The 18,283-nt window shown below is 39.4% G+C and overlaps 1 protein-coding gene across 6 annotated transcripts in view; it reads left to right on the top strand.

The window, feature by feature from the left end:
• Positions 1 to 18,283, top strand: part of ZWILCH (zwilch kinetochore protein) — a 42,464-nt gene that overhangs the window by 16,151 nt on the left and 8,030 nt on the right. For 4 of the 6 annotated variants that reach the window (NM_001102179.1, XM_059890508.1, XM_024997665.2 and 1 more), the window contains 11 exon segments: positions 432 to 502; positions 808 to 963; positions 2,264 to 2,335; positions 6,352 to 6,445; positions 6,974 to 7,023; positions 9,006 to 9,111; positions 9,639 to 9,718; positions 11,301 to 11,457; positions 11,961 to 11,989; positions 14,916 to 15,052; positions 15,952 to 16,047. In NM_001102179.1, the coding sequence (NP_001095649.1) occupies positions 432 to 502; positions 808 to 963; positions 2,264 to 2,335; positions 6,352 to 6,445; positions 6,974 to 7,023; positions 9,006 to 9,111; positions 9,639 to 9,718; positions 11,301 to 11,457; positions 11,961 to 11,989; positions 14,916 to 15,052; positions 15,952 to 16,047 (1,048 nt within the window). 6 annotated transcript variants of the gene reach the window in all.

The raw sequence follows: 18,283 nt of genomic DNA on the forward strand, positions 1-18,283 counted from the left end.
CTAAAACTTGAGCACGAAGTGCACACAATGTAGCTTGTGTCAGCCACCATGAGTGTGCTCTAGTGTGTAACCTGCAGCATGTGGGAGACATTTCAGAGACAGATTTCCAAGAGTCTAAATAGGAGTTTATGGCTATTTTATTTGGGTTTCATTTCATTTACATGTGTGTATTTTTTAAAATTTTCATTGGAAGATAAAAAAGCTGAATATAATGATAATATAATTCCAGTGTCATAATAGGCATTTAATTATACTTTTGGTAGCAGTACTGACCTTTGTTCCACTTCCCTTGTTTTAAAAACATTTCATCTGTGGTTTAAAATTTAATTTTGATAGTTATTAATATTGTGAATTAGATTGTAATTTTCTAGCTCTAATGATGTAATTTTGAACTGTACCTATAAAGTTTTTTTTTTTATCATGTCCTACAGTGGATAAAAATTATTCTGTAAATCTTGAAGACCTAAAAAAGTCACACAAGAAAAGACATCACTTGTCTACTGTAAGTATTTCTCTTTCATATTATTTTCTTCTGACTGCTGTCAATCTGCCTTCCTAGAGTAAAGGATTTTTTTCATTCCTAATAGGACTAGATATTTTTCTATAGTATCAAAATGTTTATTTTCATATCAGCTAATGACTAAAAATATATGCCTTTTAGCTAATCTTTGTGATGAAAAAGAATTGTCTCGTTTTTCCATTTGGCACAGCACTTTTTCTTCTTGGGGAAAAGAATCAGTCGTTTTGATAATGGGCCTTTGGCCTTGTGAAGGCGCCGCTGATGGTCTGCTGAATGTCTCTTTACAGTTAACAGCCAGCGGCTTTGCCCGGTACGAGCTCTTTAAGTCCACTGCCTTGGATGATACAGTTGCTGCCTCACAAACCACGATCACTTTGGATATTTCCTGGAGTCCTGTGGATGAGATCCTTCAGACCCCTCCGCTTTCTTCCACTGCAACTCTGGTAGGAGCCAGCCCTGCTTTCTGTTGAGTTTACTCACTGTGGGTTTACTTTGAACTTGCTAGTTCCTGGACAGCTCTGAAAGGTTCAGCCTGAAGTCTCGCCAGCACAGCCAGTGAAGGTTTTGCCAGGTGGTCTGATCCGTCAGTTATCTACAGTGCTGTAATTATGTAACTTAAGAATTTTCAGTGGGGACCCAAATGGAATCATCACAGTGGCTCATTATCCCTGCTGTTCTTAAAGAATGCAGATGTTGAGAACACATCAACAATCGTTGTTCTGTTCAGCCCTTGCACCCTATATTTACATTTCTAGGATCTGTCTTAAGAAATTATTCAGAATTGGTAACAAAAATACATGGGCAAAGATATTCAGTGCAGTCATACAGCTGTGTTTTGAAAATATTAAAAACAAAACCTGAATGATGTTTAGAAAAATAAATAGATTTCCTGATGAAATATTATATACATATTTTAAAATTATGATTTAAAATATCTTTAATAATGAAAGAAAATGCTTATTATTAAGCAAAAAAAAAAGCCCCAAAAGTACAAAATTTATGTACAGTGGGATCTCAACTATGGTTTTAAAAAATATGTACACAAAGTCCTGGGTAGTGTTAAGAGTGGTTTTTCCCAGGGTGGTGGGCTGGTGAATAATTATACAATTACATTCTTAACACTTTTCTTTTCCTGCAGTAGGTGCTGACATACAATGGCGTTTACTAATTTCTTTCAAACCTCCTCACCCCGCTTCAGCTTTTTTTGTTTGTTTGTTTTACTGAGGGGAGGGACAGTTGTTTTTGGTGTGTGGTAATGCTAAGTTTGTCATTGAGTCTTTTTTTTTTTAATTTATTTTTAATTGGAGGATAATTGCTTTACAATATTGTATTGGTTTCTGCCATATGTCAACATGAATCAGCCACAGGTATACATATGTCCCCCAGCTTCTGAACTTCCCTGTCACCTCCTACCCTGTCATCGAGTCTTGAAGTGTGTTTATATTTCTACTTCTTGTCCTTTTGGAAATTCAGTGACACAAGCAGGAGAGTGTGTGTTCTGTGTAGCTACAGTTGTATTGAGAGGGGTTGTGGTGGCCTGAATTGAGGTTTCTGTATTGGGATGGGCAGAGTCTATATTTCTGGGGAAGGCATACCAAATGGAAGTGTTGACCTAATTTTTCAATTCACTAGTGTTTTATGAAATATTTTTAAATGTGTGGGTAGTTTGAAATGCAAGTAACTGTGACCCTGATGGAGAAAAGATGGGATTACCAGTGAAAACTGACTCTGGGAACTTTTTAGAATATCAAGGTGGAATCGGGAGAGCCCAGAGGTCCTTTGAGTCAGCTTCACAGAGAACTGAAATTTCTCCTTGTGAGTATCCTTCTGGAATTTGTTACCTGCATTAGATCTCATATTTCCATAAAAATTTTTGCTAGTATCATTGTTATTTAATTTTGTGTTCTTCAAAATTTGTTCCAAATGTTACGTGCTTGGCAGTTGGGGCAGTTGTCCTTGCAATTAAAGGGAACATTTATCAGTGAGTTAGTAGTTAATAACAGTTCTTTCACCTTTTCTACTGAAGTATTTGGATTTTATTCATATGATGGATTCCCTACTTTCCAGGTGAGTCAGCTGCCAGTTTATTCCAAATGTGTATATAATCTGCTTGTTAATAACTGGAATTTGATCCTGAAGATTAATGAGCATGTGTTTCAAAAATTTTGTGTTTCAGTAATTTTAGCTCCGCTCTACAGATTCAATTCCAAAGGGGCGGGCAAGGGGGATTCATTTTAATGCAGAGGAAATTCTGTATGTCTTAAATTGGCATACAAAGACAGTTATATCCAGTCACTGACTATAGTTACTTTTTTCTTTTCTTTTTTAAAGAGCTTTATTGATATAAATTATAGCCCATAAAATACTTTTGTTTTAAGTATAGAATTCAGTAGTTTTTAGTGTACTGACAGAGTTTGTACAGCCATGACCGTACTTAATTTTAGGATATTTTCGTCACCCCAAAAAGAAATCCCATACCCATTAACAGAAACCTGCCAGCCACTGATTCACCTTCTGTAGCACTTCCTTCCTTTTTATTACTGAGTAACACCAGTGTAGAGGTGTAGTGTGTTTGTGTTTATCCATTTGTCAGTTAATGGGTATTTCAGTTGTTCTTACTTTTTGGCTATTCATGAATAATGCTGCCATGAATAGTATTTAAGTTTTTATGTGACATAGAGACTCTTAGGTGGGGTTGCTGGGTCACATGGTAGCTCTTTAACTACCTTTTAACTTTTAACTTTTTGTGTTTAACTTTTTGAGGAGCTGCCAGACTGAGTGGCTGCATCATTTTACATTCCCATAGCAGCGTATGAGGGTTCCAGTTTCTCCATATCCTTGCCTCCATATGCTTGATACTATATTTTTTATTGATGTTATAGCCATCCTAGTGGGGATGAAGTGATATCTCATTATGGTGGTGTTTTCTTGTTTTTTGGCTGCTTTGTGAGGCATTTGGGAGCTTAGTTCCCTGACCAGGGGTCAAACCCACACCCTTTGCAGTGGAAGTGCAGTCTTAGCCACTGGACCGCCAGGGAAGTCCCACATTATAGTTATGATTTGCGTTTCTCTGATGGCTAATGACATTGCACATGTTTTCATGTTCTAATTGGCTCCTACTTATTTCTTTAGCTTGATCTCACATCCTCCTCTGCTGCATTGAGCTCCCTGCTTATGGTAGCTCCAAGGCCATCACGCCATCGCGTTCTGGAGTGTGTGTCTCCATCTGCCCAGTGTGCCCTTTTCCCACCTCTTTGCCGGGTTATCTGTGACATCTTCACCTGAGACGATTTACTGATTCCCCAGAATAGGTTGTGCTGCCGTAGAACTTTACGCACACCCCTTGTCAGAGGGTTTATCAAACAGTAATTTCTCTACTCCTCTGCCTCCCCTACTAGACGTGAGTGCCAGGTACCTCATGGTGTCTTCCACTTCTACCACAGTACCAGGCATTTTTCATACTTTTACCTCCTCTCATTATTTCCCTGTTTGTGAAAAACTTGATACCTTTTCTACCTTTCTCATCTTTCTTCTTCCTTGAGAGCTTCTCTTTCAGGACCCTTCCCGTGGGCTTCTATCATACTTGTAACCTCCTATCTCTGCCCTCCTCTCTCCACCCCAGCAGAGGGCTTATCCATTTCGTGATTTGATGAATGCCTTTATAAGGGAACTCCAGACTCCTGTCTGTAAGCTGCTTCCACTTCCAATCTTTCCCACTTTCATCAGTTCAGTTCCCAGTCTAGTAGAGCGTTCTTCCCTCCAATTCAGTTTGTCCAAAATGAAACTTGAATCAAATCTCCAGACTGGATCACTTTAATAAGCCCCTGATTTCTGTCTGCAGTTTCACCATTCCTTCCGTTCACAGGCTGGCAACCTTATCTGTTACTTCAGTAAGATCGAGTTACTGCCACAGCTGGAAGCTGCCATTCTGCTGTGTGCCCAGTATGTGGTGCTAGATGGTTCTGGTATGTTGCCTGAGGTGTCAGCAACTGGTAAATAGAAGAGCTGGCTTAAAACTCATTCAAACATATGTCTATCTGACTTGAAAGTCCAAGCTGTGTAATTAATGTAATCTCCCTTAGAAATTCACAGACTCTTCGATGTGCACGTTGCCATAATTTCTCCAAGTTCAATCCCCTGTATTTTTATAAATAGGTAGGATTTTTTTTTCTTTTCTTCTATTCCTCATATATTTCTGCCTATCTGTCTGTCTCTTTCTCTGAAGTATACTTTTTTTTTTCCCTTTGAGGTTTCTTTCACTGTGCCTATCTTACATAAAGCCCCTATCACTTCCCTTCTGGACCACTCTAATGATCTTTCACTGTTTCTCCACAGGGACACACACTCTTGGCATCTTGGGCAGAATCATGCTTTGTGGTTTGGGACCATTCTACATGCTGGAAGATATGTAGCCTCCTTGCATGCGTGCCAGGTTGCTTCAGTCATGTCTGACTCTTTGTGACCCTATGGAACATAGCCCTCCAGGCTCCTCTGTCCACAGGATTCTCTGGGCAAGAATACAGGAGTGGGTTGCCATGCCATCCTCCAGGAGATCTTCTCAACCCAGGAATCGAACAGCAGTCTCCTTTGTCTCCTGTTTTAGCAGGCGGGTTCTTAACCACTAGTGCCACCTGTAGCATCCTTGCTGCTGCTGCTGCTAAGTCACTTGTCATGTCCAACTCTGTGCAACCCCATAGATGGCAGCCCACCAGGCTCCTCCATCCCTGGGATTCTCCAGGCAAGAACACTGGAGTGGGTTGCCATTTCCTTCTCCAGTGCATGAAAGTGAAAAGTGAAAGAAGTCTCTCAGTTGTATCTGACTCTTAGCGACCCCATGGACTGCAGCTTTGGCCCCTACCAAACTAAATGCCCACAGTCACTGTGACACCAGAATTTACCTTCACATTTTCCTGAAAACTCCCTGGGGGTGGAGGATGATCTTACTTCTATTGAGAAACATTGTACTTCTTTTTTTCCTTAGACTCTATCCTGAGTATTTGTGATGGGGGAATTCTCAGCTGCTTGATCATGTCATTTTCCTGCCAGAAAATCAACAGTGGCTGTTGTCTTCCAAATGAAATAAAAAAATTATTTAAGATCACTCTTCCTGTTTAATCCCTACTCCTAGTCATCTTATTTCCTGCTGTTGCCTGGGGGTTTATTCCACCCTAGTGGAAACAGCTCATCCTCTCCATCGTATTGCCTGGGATGGTTCCCCCATATGAGTCAAGCCAGTGTTTCTCATTGTTCCTCTGGCTATTCCAGCCTCTTTTGACCTCAACCTCTTTCCTTACTTCAGTTTAGATACCCTACGTATAGGCATACATATTCATGTTATTTTTATGTAAACTTCTGTTCAGTCTCTGTAGCACACATAATTAAAGTTCAGAATACCATCTTTGGCATCAGACTGCTGGATATATGTCCTGGCATTGCCAGTTACCAACTGTGTGAGCTTAAGCAAGTTAATTAACCTCTTTTGGGCTCAGTAAAATGTGAGTGATAGTGGTATCTGCCTCACTGGATTTTTGTGAGGATTAAATAACATACTGCATATGAAACATTTAGAATAGTTCCTGGCGTCTCATTAAACATTCAGGAAAAATAGGTGTTAGGAATGCCCTGGAGGTCCAGTGGTAAGGACTCCATGCTCTCACTGCTGAGGGCCTGGGTTTGATTCTTGGTGCAGGAACTAAAATCCCACAAGGTGGGTGGTGCAGCTAAGAAAAAAGATACTAATGTTATTAATATTGATAATACATCTTACTGATAACTTTGTATTTTGCTAACAAGTTTTGGGGTTTTTTTGTTTGTTTTTAAATCTCCCACAGGTTTTGGCTGATGGTTTGAGGACTGGTGTAACTGAATGGCCTGAGCCTCTGGAAGCAAAATCTGCTGTTGAACTTGTGCAGGAATTTCTGAATGGTGTTTGTTTTCGTGACTCACACTTGGCTTTTGTTTATTTTTTCTTAATTGGGAATTTATGCTTGCTATATTTAAATGTAAATTTTTTTTTAGGCTTAGGTTTTTTTTTTTTGTTAGCTATACCTAAAGCTGTAGGTCTGTCATGGTGAGAGGGGCAGCTTTCATTCTGAATTGCTAATGATAAAAATCTCAGTGATTTTAAGAATTAATAATATGTATTTAATTTACATTTTATATACTGCAGTCATATTTGAGATTGTGGAAGAAGAGGGACGAAACAGTGACCTTAGAGCGCCTACCATGTGCTTGACATGTGTGCCAGGGGCTTTCACTGTATCTCAGTCCATCCTTACACCCCTGCCTAGTGGGCATCTAGTCAACCTCCATTGGAGAGTTAAATAATTGCTAAAATACCTGGTCATCATTCTACTCTCCTCATTTGCCATTTGAAAACAGGATTAGAGTGGAAATAATTGGGAAAGAAGGAGAATAAAATCCAGAGTTTAATAAGCTTTTGCCACTTTCTAGAGTTAAGTAAGCTGAATGAATTTGGTGATTCTACAAAAAAAGACACCGAGGTAAGTGATTGTTATCGGAAAAGTACACTGAAAGAGCTTGTAAAATTGGGTTGTACTGTTGTCTTTCACATCATACGATTGCAAATGGGTCTGCTACAGCCAAGGTGGCGTTTTGAGGGTAGTTTTTTGTTGGTCTTTGATGTCAGCACTAGTGATTACTTTCCTTAAAAACTGATGGATATGTTTAAAGAGAACTAGGACGTATTTATTATTAATTGTTTAACTGCAGAAAAATGGAAATGACTATGTTAATATACTATGAGGTGATAAGGCAACGCCAAAGAATGCTCAAACTACCGCACAATTGCACTCATCTCACACGCTAGTAAAGTAATGCTCAAAATTCTCCAAGCCAGGAATACGTGAACTTCTTCTTCAGCAATACGTGAACTACAAACTTCCAGATGTTCAAGCTGGTTTTAGAAAAGGCAGAGGAAGCAGAGATCAAATGGCCAAATCCGCTGGATCATGGAAAAAGCAAGAGAGTTCCAGAAAAACATCTACTTCTGCTTTATTGACTATGCCAAAGCCTTTGACTGTGTGGATCACAATAAACTGTGGAAAATTCTGAAAGAGATGGGAATACCAGACCACCTGATCTGCCTCTTGAGAAATCTGTATGCAAGTCAGGAAGCAACACTTAGAACTGGACATGGAACAACAAACAGACTGGTTCCAAATAGGAAAAGGAGTTCGTCAAGGCTGTATATTGTCACCCTGTTTAACTTATATGCAGAGTACATCATGAGAAACGCTGGACTGGAAGAAGCACAAGCTGGAATCAAGATTGCCGGGAGAAATATCATTAACCTCAGATATGCAGATGACACCACCCTTATGGCAGAAAGTGAAGAGAAACTCAAAAGCCTCTTATTAAAAGTGGAGAGTGAAAAAGTTGGCTTAAAGCTCAACATTCAGAAAACGAAGATCATGGCATCCGGTCCCACCACTTCATGGGAAATAGATGGGGAAACAGTGGAAACAGTGTCAGACTTTATTTTTTGGGGCTCCAAAATAACTGCAGATGGCGACTGCAGCCATGAAATTAAAAGACGCTTACTCCTTGGACAGAAAGTTATGAACAACCTAGATAGCATATTAAAAAGCAGAGACATCACTTTGCCAACAAAGATCCGTCTAGTCAAGGCTATGGTTTTTCCAGAGGTCATGTATGGATGTGAGAGTTGGACTGTGAAGAAGGCTGAGTGCCGAAGAATTGATGCTTTTGAACTGTGGTGTTGGAGAAGACTCTTGCGAGTCCCTTGGACTGCAAGGAGATCCAACCAGTCCATTCTGAAGATCAGCCCTGGGATTTCTTTGGAAGGAATGATGCTAAAGCTGAAACTCCAGTACTTTGGCCACCTCATGCGAAGAGTTGACTCATTGGAAAAGACTCTGATGCTGGGAGGGATTGGGGGCAGGAGGAGAAGCGGACAACAGAGGACGAGATGGCTGGATGGCATCACTGACTGGATGGACATGAGTCTGAGTGAACTCCGGGAGTTAGTGATGGACAGGGAGGCCTGGCGTGCTGCGATTCATGTGGTTGCAAAGAGTCGGACACGACTGAGCGACTGATCTGATCTGATCTGATCTGATATTATTATAGCATGTTAATAGGCTATGAGATAGTACATTACTGTGCCATCGGTGGCATTATTAAATTGTGCTAAACCTGTTGTCATTTGACAAGTAGGAAAATGGAGACCTAGGTAATTAAATATTTTTCCAGGGAAGGAAAACCAAATGCTTGCTTTTAGGCATCAGAGTTTGAAAGCAATTTTAGGGGTTCTGTTTTTCACTGTCTGTTTACTTGTATCTCCTCATTAATGGATGAAGTTGTAGAAGATACATTCATGCCTCTTATATGTGTTCATGATCCCACCTTTTCTCAGAGCAACATTTGCAAGTTTACTGGTCTTAAACTATTGTGCTTTTTAAAAAATAAACTGAGTGTTTTCTGGCACTCACTTCTTTTCCAGATAGTGAAGCATGACGCTGCTGCAGTTGATGGGTCTATTGAGTGTCTTCTCACAGTACGGGGTGATCTCGATTTTGCTGAGCAGCTGTGGTGCAAAATGAGCAGTAGTAGGTGTCCATCAGCATTGTGAAATAAAATTTTTCCTGTTATTTCTTAGGTTTACTTTTAAGTCTTTTGAAAATAATAATGTATATTGCTAGCCTTGTATGGACATCTGGTTTCTGTTTTATCAAACTCAGTTCTAATAACGCATTGGCATATTTTGCTCGAGAATTATACTAAGACCAGGCAATTCATAGAACCTGTTCTTTACTCCTGCCTGAAGATTTAGGTGGGTTCTATGCTGTATTTGTATTAACCAAAACATATCTTAATGAAATTATAATTATTAAGAAAAGGAAAAGATATTCCATAATATTTGACTGAATATATTATTTTATGGCAACGAGTTTAATTTCTTTCTTTAAAAATGCTGCCTTTGGAGGGGGAGGGGGACTTTAATTTCTCTCCCTTTTCACCATCCCTAAAGTTCAGATACTTGTCTTCCCTCTTCATTGTGTATCCTTAAAATGAATGACGTGTTTGATCTGCAGAAATAACTATGAGAATAATGTTAGACTAACTTGCTTTAAAGGTGTGATTTCTTATCAAGACTTGGTGAAGTGTTTCTCGTTGGTCATCCAGAGTCTGCAGCGTGGTGCTATTCAGCCATGGGTAGGTTCAGTAGTGTGTGTGTGCTCCTTTTCAGCAGCAGAGCAGACTGATGACGGGCACAGGCTCTGCAGCAGACTGCCTGAGTTTGAATTTTTGTTTTGCAACTCTCTTACCTGTATACACTTGGCCAGGGTCCTTAATTCATGTGAAGCACTTAGGACCTAGTTCATAGTTAAGTGCACAGCATTTATAAGCTACCTCTATTGTCATTGCTGTTGCTGTGAACAGTCCTTCTCATATACTACTGATGAGAGTACAGATTGGAACACTATAAAGCAATTATGATAATGTACTGAGATCCTCAAAATGAATTCATCCTAAGGCCATATGCAGAAGTATGTGTCAAGAGTTTATGTATTAGGGGCTTCCCTGGTCTCGGAAGATCCCACATGCAGTGGAGCCAGCTAAGCCTGCGCGCTGCAACTGCTGAAGCCCGTGAGCCTAGAACCTGTACTCGGCAACAAGGGAAGCCACGCCGTGGCACCGCAGTGAAGAGCGGCCCCCGCTTGCTGCAGCAGAGAGCCCATGTGCGCCAGTGAAGACTCACCATGGCCAAAAGAAATAAGCCTTTTTAAAAAAAGATTGTAGTGGGATGCTCGTTATAGCCTCATTTACAGTAGCAAAAATTGTAAATGACCTATTAATGAATGTCTAAGTAAATCATGAAACAGCCACATAATGGAACATGTTAATAGTTGCTACAGATGATGTGCAGAAATGCTTACAGTGGTGTGTGGAGAAATGCTTACAATGTTCAGTGAAAGATAGAAATCTTGGAGAGAAAAACCTGTGAACAAATATGCTAAAATACGCCAATCCCTTCTGGTGGTAGGGTTACAAATAAATTTCTCCAACTGCATTATACATTTCTGTATTTTATGGATTTTCCATGATGAATTTATAGTTTTATAATGAAGAAAAAATCTAAGTTAAAAGCTAGAAACAAAAAGATTCCTCATTTAGTAGAATTATTTTAAATAATGCAACTGCCAATTCATAACAAGATAGAAACTTCCTAGGTGTGAACAGAGATACACTCTAGAGCAGAAGCTTGCAAACCCTCCCTCTATTTGATCATTCTGTGCATTTTAGTCTTGCCCATTGAATTTTTCTTAAGAGCTTCTGTTTGTGAGATATTTACAAGTATATCCTACCATGTACAACAAGTGCAAAGTGAAAATAGTATTAAAAAAGAAAAATGCAAAGGATTGTGTTGGAAATTTGAGTTAACAGAAGGACAGTAAATGAGAAAATGTCAAATGTCAAATATTTTAGGTATGTTTAAATTTAATTGTTTAGCATTTAGAACACATGTTAGATCTAGTAAGTTCACAGCTTTTTTTATTCTCCAAATGATTGAGTTAGTCTGTTGGCTATTATAGCCAATAAGGAGGTTTTGGGAATGGCATTTTAGAAACAGATAGGTTTGTAACTTAGAGGCTTTCATTCAAATAATTTATAATGTCAGGAGATGAAAAAATTTAAGTTTATAATTTTTTAGTTAATGCAGTTTGCTTCTCTTTCACTTACTGGACTTTTTATAGTTTTAATTGTGGCTTTATAAACTTTTCCCAATCTCTAGCTTCATAGTGGGAGTAACAGTTTACTGAGTAAGCTCATTCATCAGTCTTACTATGGAACCATGGACACGGTTTCTCTCAGTGGGACTGTTCCGGTTCAGATGCTTTTGGAAATTGGTTTGGATAAACTGAAGAAAGATTATATCTGTTTTTTCATAGGTAAGTCCCTTTCCCAACTCAAAAAAGTAAAAGCAACATCATAGTTGTCAGCCATAGGTATGCTCAGATTTTATCTTTGTACTTGACCCTAATTGTTTGTGGTCCTGGCTTTGCCTCTGGTTCACTATGAGACAGGCACTTTCATTTTCTGAGCCTTATTTTTTTGTTTAATAAATAGATTAGATTAAAGATAACTATAGGTTTTGTTTGTCTTTATTTCAAATGTTTTGAGATTCTTTAGGGTAAATGTAAATAAAACCCTTTTTTAAAATGACATGCTGTTTTAATACTCATCACCTTGTTTCTATTAGGGGCAAACTGTGATCATTTTTAGAATAAGTATTTATGATGTAATATACAAGAAAATTCAGCATTTTGTGAGAAACTGTTTAGCTTGAGCATTTCTTTTATATATGAACTATGAAATGTTTTTCTTAGCTTGTTTGATTTGTAGTAGATAAAACCTAAAGCTTATTGGCATCTCTTCGTTTTTTTCTTGATAGGTCAGGAACTTGCATCTTTGAATCATTTGGTGAGTTTTTATTCTCAAGTTGATTTTTCTTTTATTTGGTCATTCTGCCACACAGTTATTAAGTGCCTATTCTGTGCCAGCTTATGTCCTAGGAAACAGATAAATTAAGACAGGCAATTACACTGTCTAGTAAAACAAACAAAAAAGTAGCCCATCTAATGTCACCTCTCATTCTCTGTAAACGTATGATACTGCCTGACATAAGGTTGTATCCTGCGTAAGCCAGTGTACTTCCACAATTCTTCATTTATCTAAAGTGGTTAGAGAATGCCTTTCTGTGTTTGATAAGCCCTACAGAGGAATATTCGCTTTATATTCTTTTGACCCATTTCTTTATTTCTTCTTTGTTTTTATTTATGTATTTATTTGGTTGGGCCTGGTCTTAGTTGGGCCTGGGATCTAGTTCACTGAGCATGGATCGAACCCAGGCCCCCTGCATTGGAAGTGTGGAGTCTTAGCCACCAGACCACTAGAGAAGTATCTTGACCCATTTCTTTTACACGTAAAAGATTACTTTTCAAAGAATTTGCTATGCTCTTTAACATATTGATTCAAAAAATATTTCTGTGTTTCAGGGTCATGATTATGAGCTTTTGTATTTCCCTAATATCTTGAATTAGAAACTTAAGGAGATTAAAGAACATCCATAATGACCTTTGACATTTGTTGGACGATTCTTTTAGAAAATAGATCTTCCAATGATATCTGGTCTCATAAAAATACAAGATAGGATAACTCCAGCTTCATCTATTATGCAATGTAACACTCAACTGGATTCTATTGAGGTTAATTTTTGATATTCCAAGTTTAAACATTTTATTAAAGGTGTACATTTTTAGTGGAAACTTTTTAATACATTTTCTTAAGCTTAGGAAAGTAATAACTTTTTGAAAATAAAAATATAATGCAATTATACCCTTAATCTCATCACTCAAATGTGAGTACCCTTATTTTTATGAATTCCCCTCAAGTCATTTAATATGCCTGTTTTTTCAAATATGGTTTGATTTCAGATTTTTGACACAATATTTCTTAGACTTTGAGAATCTCCCAGAAGACTTGTTAAAATGCTGATTCCTAGACCCCTGACTCAGTAGGTCAAGGGCTCTGGAATATGTGTTGTTGTTGTTATTGTTTGGCTGTACCACATGGCTTGTGCGTGGCTCATTTCCTTGACCAAGAATTGAACCCTGGCCGTGGCAATGAAAGCCCATAATGCTAACCACTAGGCAACCAGGGAACTCCTTGGAATATATTTTTCTAAACAAACCGTCTCATCTCCAGATGATTCAGATGCTGGTGGTTTGCAGCAATATTAGTTTTCTATTGTTGCTATAATAAATTACCCCCACACACTTAGTGTCTCAAAGCCACACACACAAATGCATTACTTTATAGTTGTATAGTTCAGAAGTCCAGTCTGGGTCTCACTAGGCTAAAATCAGGGTGTTGGCAGGCTGTGTTCCTGTCTGGAGCCTGCCTGTAAGGGAAGATCATTTCCTGCTCATATGAGTTATTATTGATAGCAGAATTCAATTCCTTGTGATTATAGACCTGAGGCTGTACTGCCTCCCAAGTAGTCAGGAACTTCAGGCTTTGTCACCTCTGCGGGGTCTTGGGGACAGGCAGAGGTAGACCAGCCTGGGTTGTAGCATGAGCAGAGAGAAGCGAAGGGGAAGAACAGTCTGGATCTGTTCTTTGTTTTAAAAAAAAAAAAAGATCTAGGTGGTCCACTTCCAGAGTGGTCAGGGGACCACTGGGAATGTTGGGTGGCAGCTGCAAGGAATGTCGTAATTTGTAGCCAGTGGTGAGTGGGACTGTTTTGGGTCTTCCCTTCCTGGGACTTGACTGTTTTCCTACTCGTGTTATTTTCACATTTTGGAATAATCTGGGTCAGCATTTTAGCTGGGTGCTCTGCTCAGTTTCACAAGGCTGAAATCAAGGTATCATCTGGAGACTTGATTAGGGAAAGATCCGCTTTCAAATTCCCTTGCATTGTTGACAGAATTCATTGATTCATGACCCTTTGATGAAGGTTCCCATTTTCTTACTAGCTGTTGGCCCAGGACCATCTCCATGTCCTCGAGGTCACTTGGGGGTTCTTCCATGTGGCCGTCTCCACAGTGCCACAGTTTGTTTCTTCAAAGCCAGCGGGAGAGCATCTCTGATGCTTAGAGCTCACTGACACAAGTAATGACCAGGAGATTATCTCCCTTTTGATTAATTCAAAGTCAATCAGTAACCTAATCATGGGAGTAACAGCCTACCATCCTGGCCTCACTTGAGGAGAAGGGATTATGTAAGATGTATATTCCAGGGGGTAAGAATCTTAGCATTGTAGAATTCCACTTACCATGGATTATTTCCTTAGGATTAATTCTCAGAAATAGGTCTGAGCATTTTATGATGCTTCACATAACCTTGCCAACTTTCTTTTCCAAAAGGTCATACCAATTTACCAGTAATATATGTTAGTAGAAGCTTACCAATGCACTTGATTTATTTCTTGGTACTACAGGTTTACTATCTATTTTTAGAAGTGAATATGCCCATCAGCCTGGCAAGCTTATTGAAGTTAAGAATTATCTTGTGGGTTTGCCATTCTTTCCATCTGGAGAGTTTGGTGGGTGGTACCAGTTACCTACTTGGACCTCCTCGGTGAAGCAGTTCTGTGATTTGCCTTTACCAAAGAATATGCATAATGGTTTGCTTAGAACATTCTTAGAGAAGACTTACTTAAGAGTTTAGTTTAAAGAATAGTATTGAGAGGAGGAAAGCTACCTAGTGGCTTCTTCTCCCTAACCCCAAGTCCCCACCTGTTAATCAAACATCCCCACTCAGGTGTAGTAGGCATAGTTAATTCTTTCCGGAGATGCCGCTTGTTCTTTAACTCCTTATTTCCCATGTCCATTTTCTTTTATTCCAGGAATATTTCATTTCTCCATCAGTAGATACACAGGAGCAGGTTCATCGTGTTCAAAAACTCCACCATATTCTTGAAATAGTAGTCAGTTGCATGCTTTTCATTAAACCTCAACATGAACTCCTCTTTTCTTTAACACAGTAAGTATTTCTGTTGTTTACTTCATAAAAATGTACTCTCTTCTGAAATAGTTGCAGCCAAAATAAGTGCCCTTTTTATTATCAGTTAGGGTAGAATCTGTGTACCTTCTCTTCATAGTAACAGAAAGGTTCTAAGTCACTGCCACGAGAAGGAAAGACTTTGGATTCAGGAGGAATCGAGCTGCACACTTGGATCTGGCACTTCCTTTCTAAGGAAGTTTCCTTTCACTGCATCTTGTTTTTCATCTATAAGAACAGCGTAATATATATAAAGTACTTGACACTTAGGTACTTAATAAATACTAGTTCCTTCTGTTTTCTTCATATCCCTATAAATTTGAGTCAAGCTAATCATTGCCCGCCGTCTATATGGTGACTGAATGGAATCAGATTTCATCAGACCTATGTCAATAGTGTTGCTGAAATTTTAGAGGGTCTATCAGTTTGGCTAAAAATAGTTTGGAATAATCTTTACACATGGATCCTGGATGTCTTATTTGTATTTTTTGAGTCTTCAAACTGGAAATAAGTATACCATTGAGTGGAAGAACTGGGATTCTTTTTCCCTGTGAAAGAAAATGTACCATTGCCTTTTCCAGAATTAGAATTTGCCTTAGTTGTAAAGGGAAAAGTTTGAAATTGTTACTAGGTTTTTTTGTTTGTTTGGGGGGTGTTTCTTCCCATTAAAGATCAGTAGTATGGGTGAGTTAACTCTTTAATTCCCCATACTGGGAAAACAGTGGAAGCTGTATCTTTGTCTCTCTTTTGCCTTTCTTTGTCTTTCCAATACCTTTCTCCCCACTTACACCTTTACTTGAGCTCAACTAAAATGTATTTTATATTTATGAGCAGTATGTCCACTATTCATTTTTTAAAAGTGAATTTTTTTTTCTCTTTAGATCCTGCATAAAATACTATGAACAAAATCCTCTTGATGAGCAGCACATTTTTCAGCTGCCAGTCAGACCAACTGCTGTTAAAGACTTATATCAAAAGTAAGCAATTTAACCATTAAATTATACTTCACCAACCATGATTCCAATTTCAGTATCTGTTCCATGGCACCTCATGACCCAGGCCTGCTTCTTCTCTGAAACCAGAAGCATCTGATTCCCATTCTCTGAACATTGTCTGATAGAGTCCTCCCTCTCCCTTCTCCCAGGCCTTTGATCTGCTCTCTGTAGACTGTTGGTCTGCTATGTTCATTTTTCTCTGAATTTGTAATTTTTTCACAGAATAGGGCAGAAACTTTAGCCAGAAGGGAAGTGACAGATTGGGAAGAAAGGGATCAGGTGATGACAAGTTTTAGAAAAGGCAGAGGAACCAGAGATCAAATTGCCAACATCCATTGGATCATTGAAAAAGCAAGAGAGTTCCAGAAAAACATCTACGTCTGCTTTATTGACTATGTCAAAGCCTTTGTGTGGATCACAACAAACTGTGGAAAATTCTGAAAGGGATGGGAATACCAGGCCAGCTGACCTGCCTCCTGAGAAATCTGTATGCAGGTCAAGAAGCAACAGTTAAAAGTGGACATGGAACAACAGACTGGTTCCAAATAGGAAAAGGAGTACATCGAGGCTGTATATTGTCACCCTGCTTATTTAACTTATATGCAGAGTACATCATGAGAAATGCTGGGCTGAGATTGCCGGGAGAAATACCAGTAACATGCAGATGACACCACCCTTATGGCAGAAAGGGAAGAACTAGAGAGCCTCTTGATGAAAGAGGAGAGTGAAAAAGTTGGCTTAAAACTCAACATTCAGAAAACCAAGATCATGGCATCCACTCCCATCACTTCATGGCAAATAGATGGGGAAACAATGGAAATAGAGACTTTTTTGGCGGGGGGCTCCAAAATCACTGTAGATGGTGACTACAGCCATGAAATTAAGACACTTGCTCCTTGGAAGAAAAGCTATGACCAACCTAGACAGCATATTAAATAGCAGAGACATTACTTTGCCAACAAAGGTCCGTCTAGTCAAAGCTATTGTTTTTTTCCAGTAGTCATGTATGGATGTGAGAGTTGGACTATAAAGAAAGCTGAGCACTGAAGAATTGATGCTTTTGAACTGTGGTATTGGAGAAGATTCTTGAGAGTCCCTTGGACTGCAAGGAGATCCAACCAGTCCATCCTAAAGGAAATCAGTCCTGAATATTTATTGGAAGGACTGATGCTGAAGCTGAAACTCCAATACTTTGGCCACTTGATGTGAAGAACTGATTCATTGGAAAAGACCCTGATGCTGAGAAAGATTGAAGGCGGGAGAAGGGGATGACATAGGATGAGGTGATTGGATGGCATCTCTGACTTGATGGACATGAGTTTGAGTAAACTCCAGGAGTTGGTGATGGACAGGGAAGCCTGGCATGCTGCAGTCCATGGGGTTGCAAAGAGTCGGACTGAGCGACTGAACTGAACTGATGACAAGTCAAAGGCGTGGCTGTGGGAGTGAGGGAAGGATTTAGTATTGGGGATTTCAGAGGGATGGAACTGAGGCTAAGACTGGCCATCCATGCAGACACTGAGGTTGCCTCAAAAAATGGTCTTCCTGACTCTTCTCTCAGTGTACAGTAGACTTGAAATTTCTTTCATACTAAAACTGCTCTCTTTATACCCTTCCTCTGTATATTTCCCTCTTAGCCAAACCTCATCCCTTCCCTGAAATTGTTAATCAGAAGTTGCCAGTGGCCTTCTAATGGGCAAATCCAGACAATGCTTTCCAGGAGAAGAGTGTTTTTGTCCCCTTAGGTAACTAGCTAGCCCACCAGTTCTTTTTCCTTCTGTAAGCATTTGTAGTGCTCTGTGGCATTTGACACTACTGCTTTCTTGAACCCATCCCCTTTGTTTTCTTGACCTCACATTCTGTCTTAATTTTTTAAATTTCTTTATTTTTGGTTGCCCTGGGTTCTTGTTACTGTGCTTGGGATTTCTCTCGTTGCAGTGAGCAGGGGGCTACTCTGCTGTGGCACACAGGCTTCTCACTGCCGTGGCTACTCTTGTTGTGGAACACAGGCTCTAGGTCTCTCAGGCTTCAGTAGCTGTGGTGCATGGGCTTAGCTGCTCTGCAGCATCCGTCTTAATTTTAACTTTACCTCTCTGGCCCACCTCTAAGACTGAGAATGGTCCTCTTTTCAAATTCTTCTTCCTTTGCTTTATTCATATGCGAGTATCCACCAGAACTCCACCATCTGCCCTCTTTTCTTACTTTCTGTCTTCACTAG

The sequence above is a fragment of the Bos taurus genome, chromosome 10, assembly GCF_002263795.3.
Source record: "Bos taurus isolate L1 Dominette 01449 registration number 42190680 breed Hereford chromosome 10, ARS-UCD2.0, whole genome shotgun sequence".
NCBI classification, from domain to species: domain Eukaryota; kingdom Metazoa; phylum Chordata; class Mammalia; order Artiodactyla; family Bovidae; genus Bos; species Bos taurus.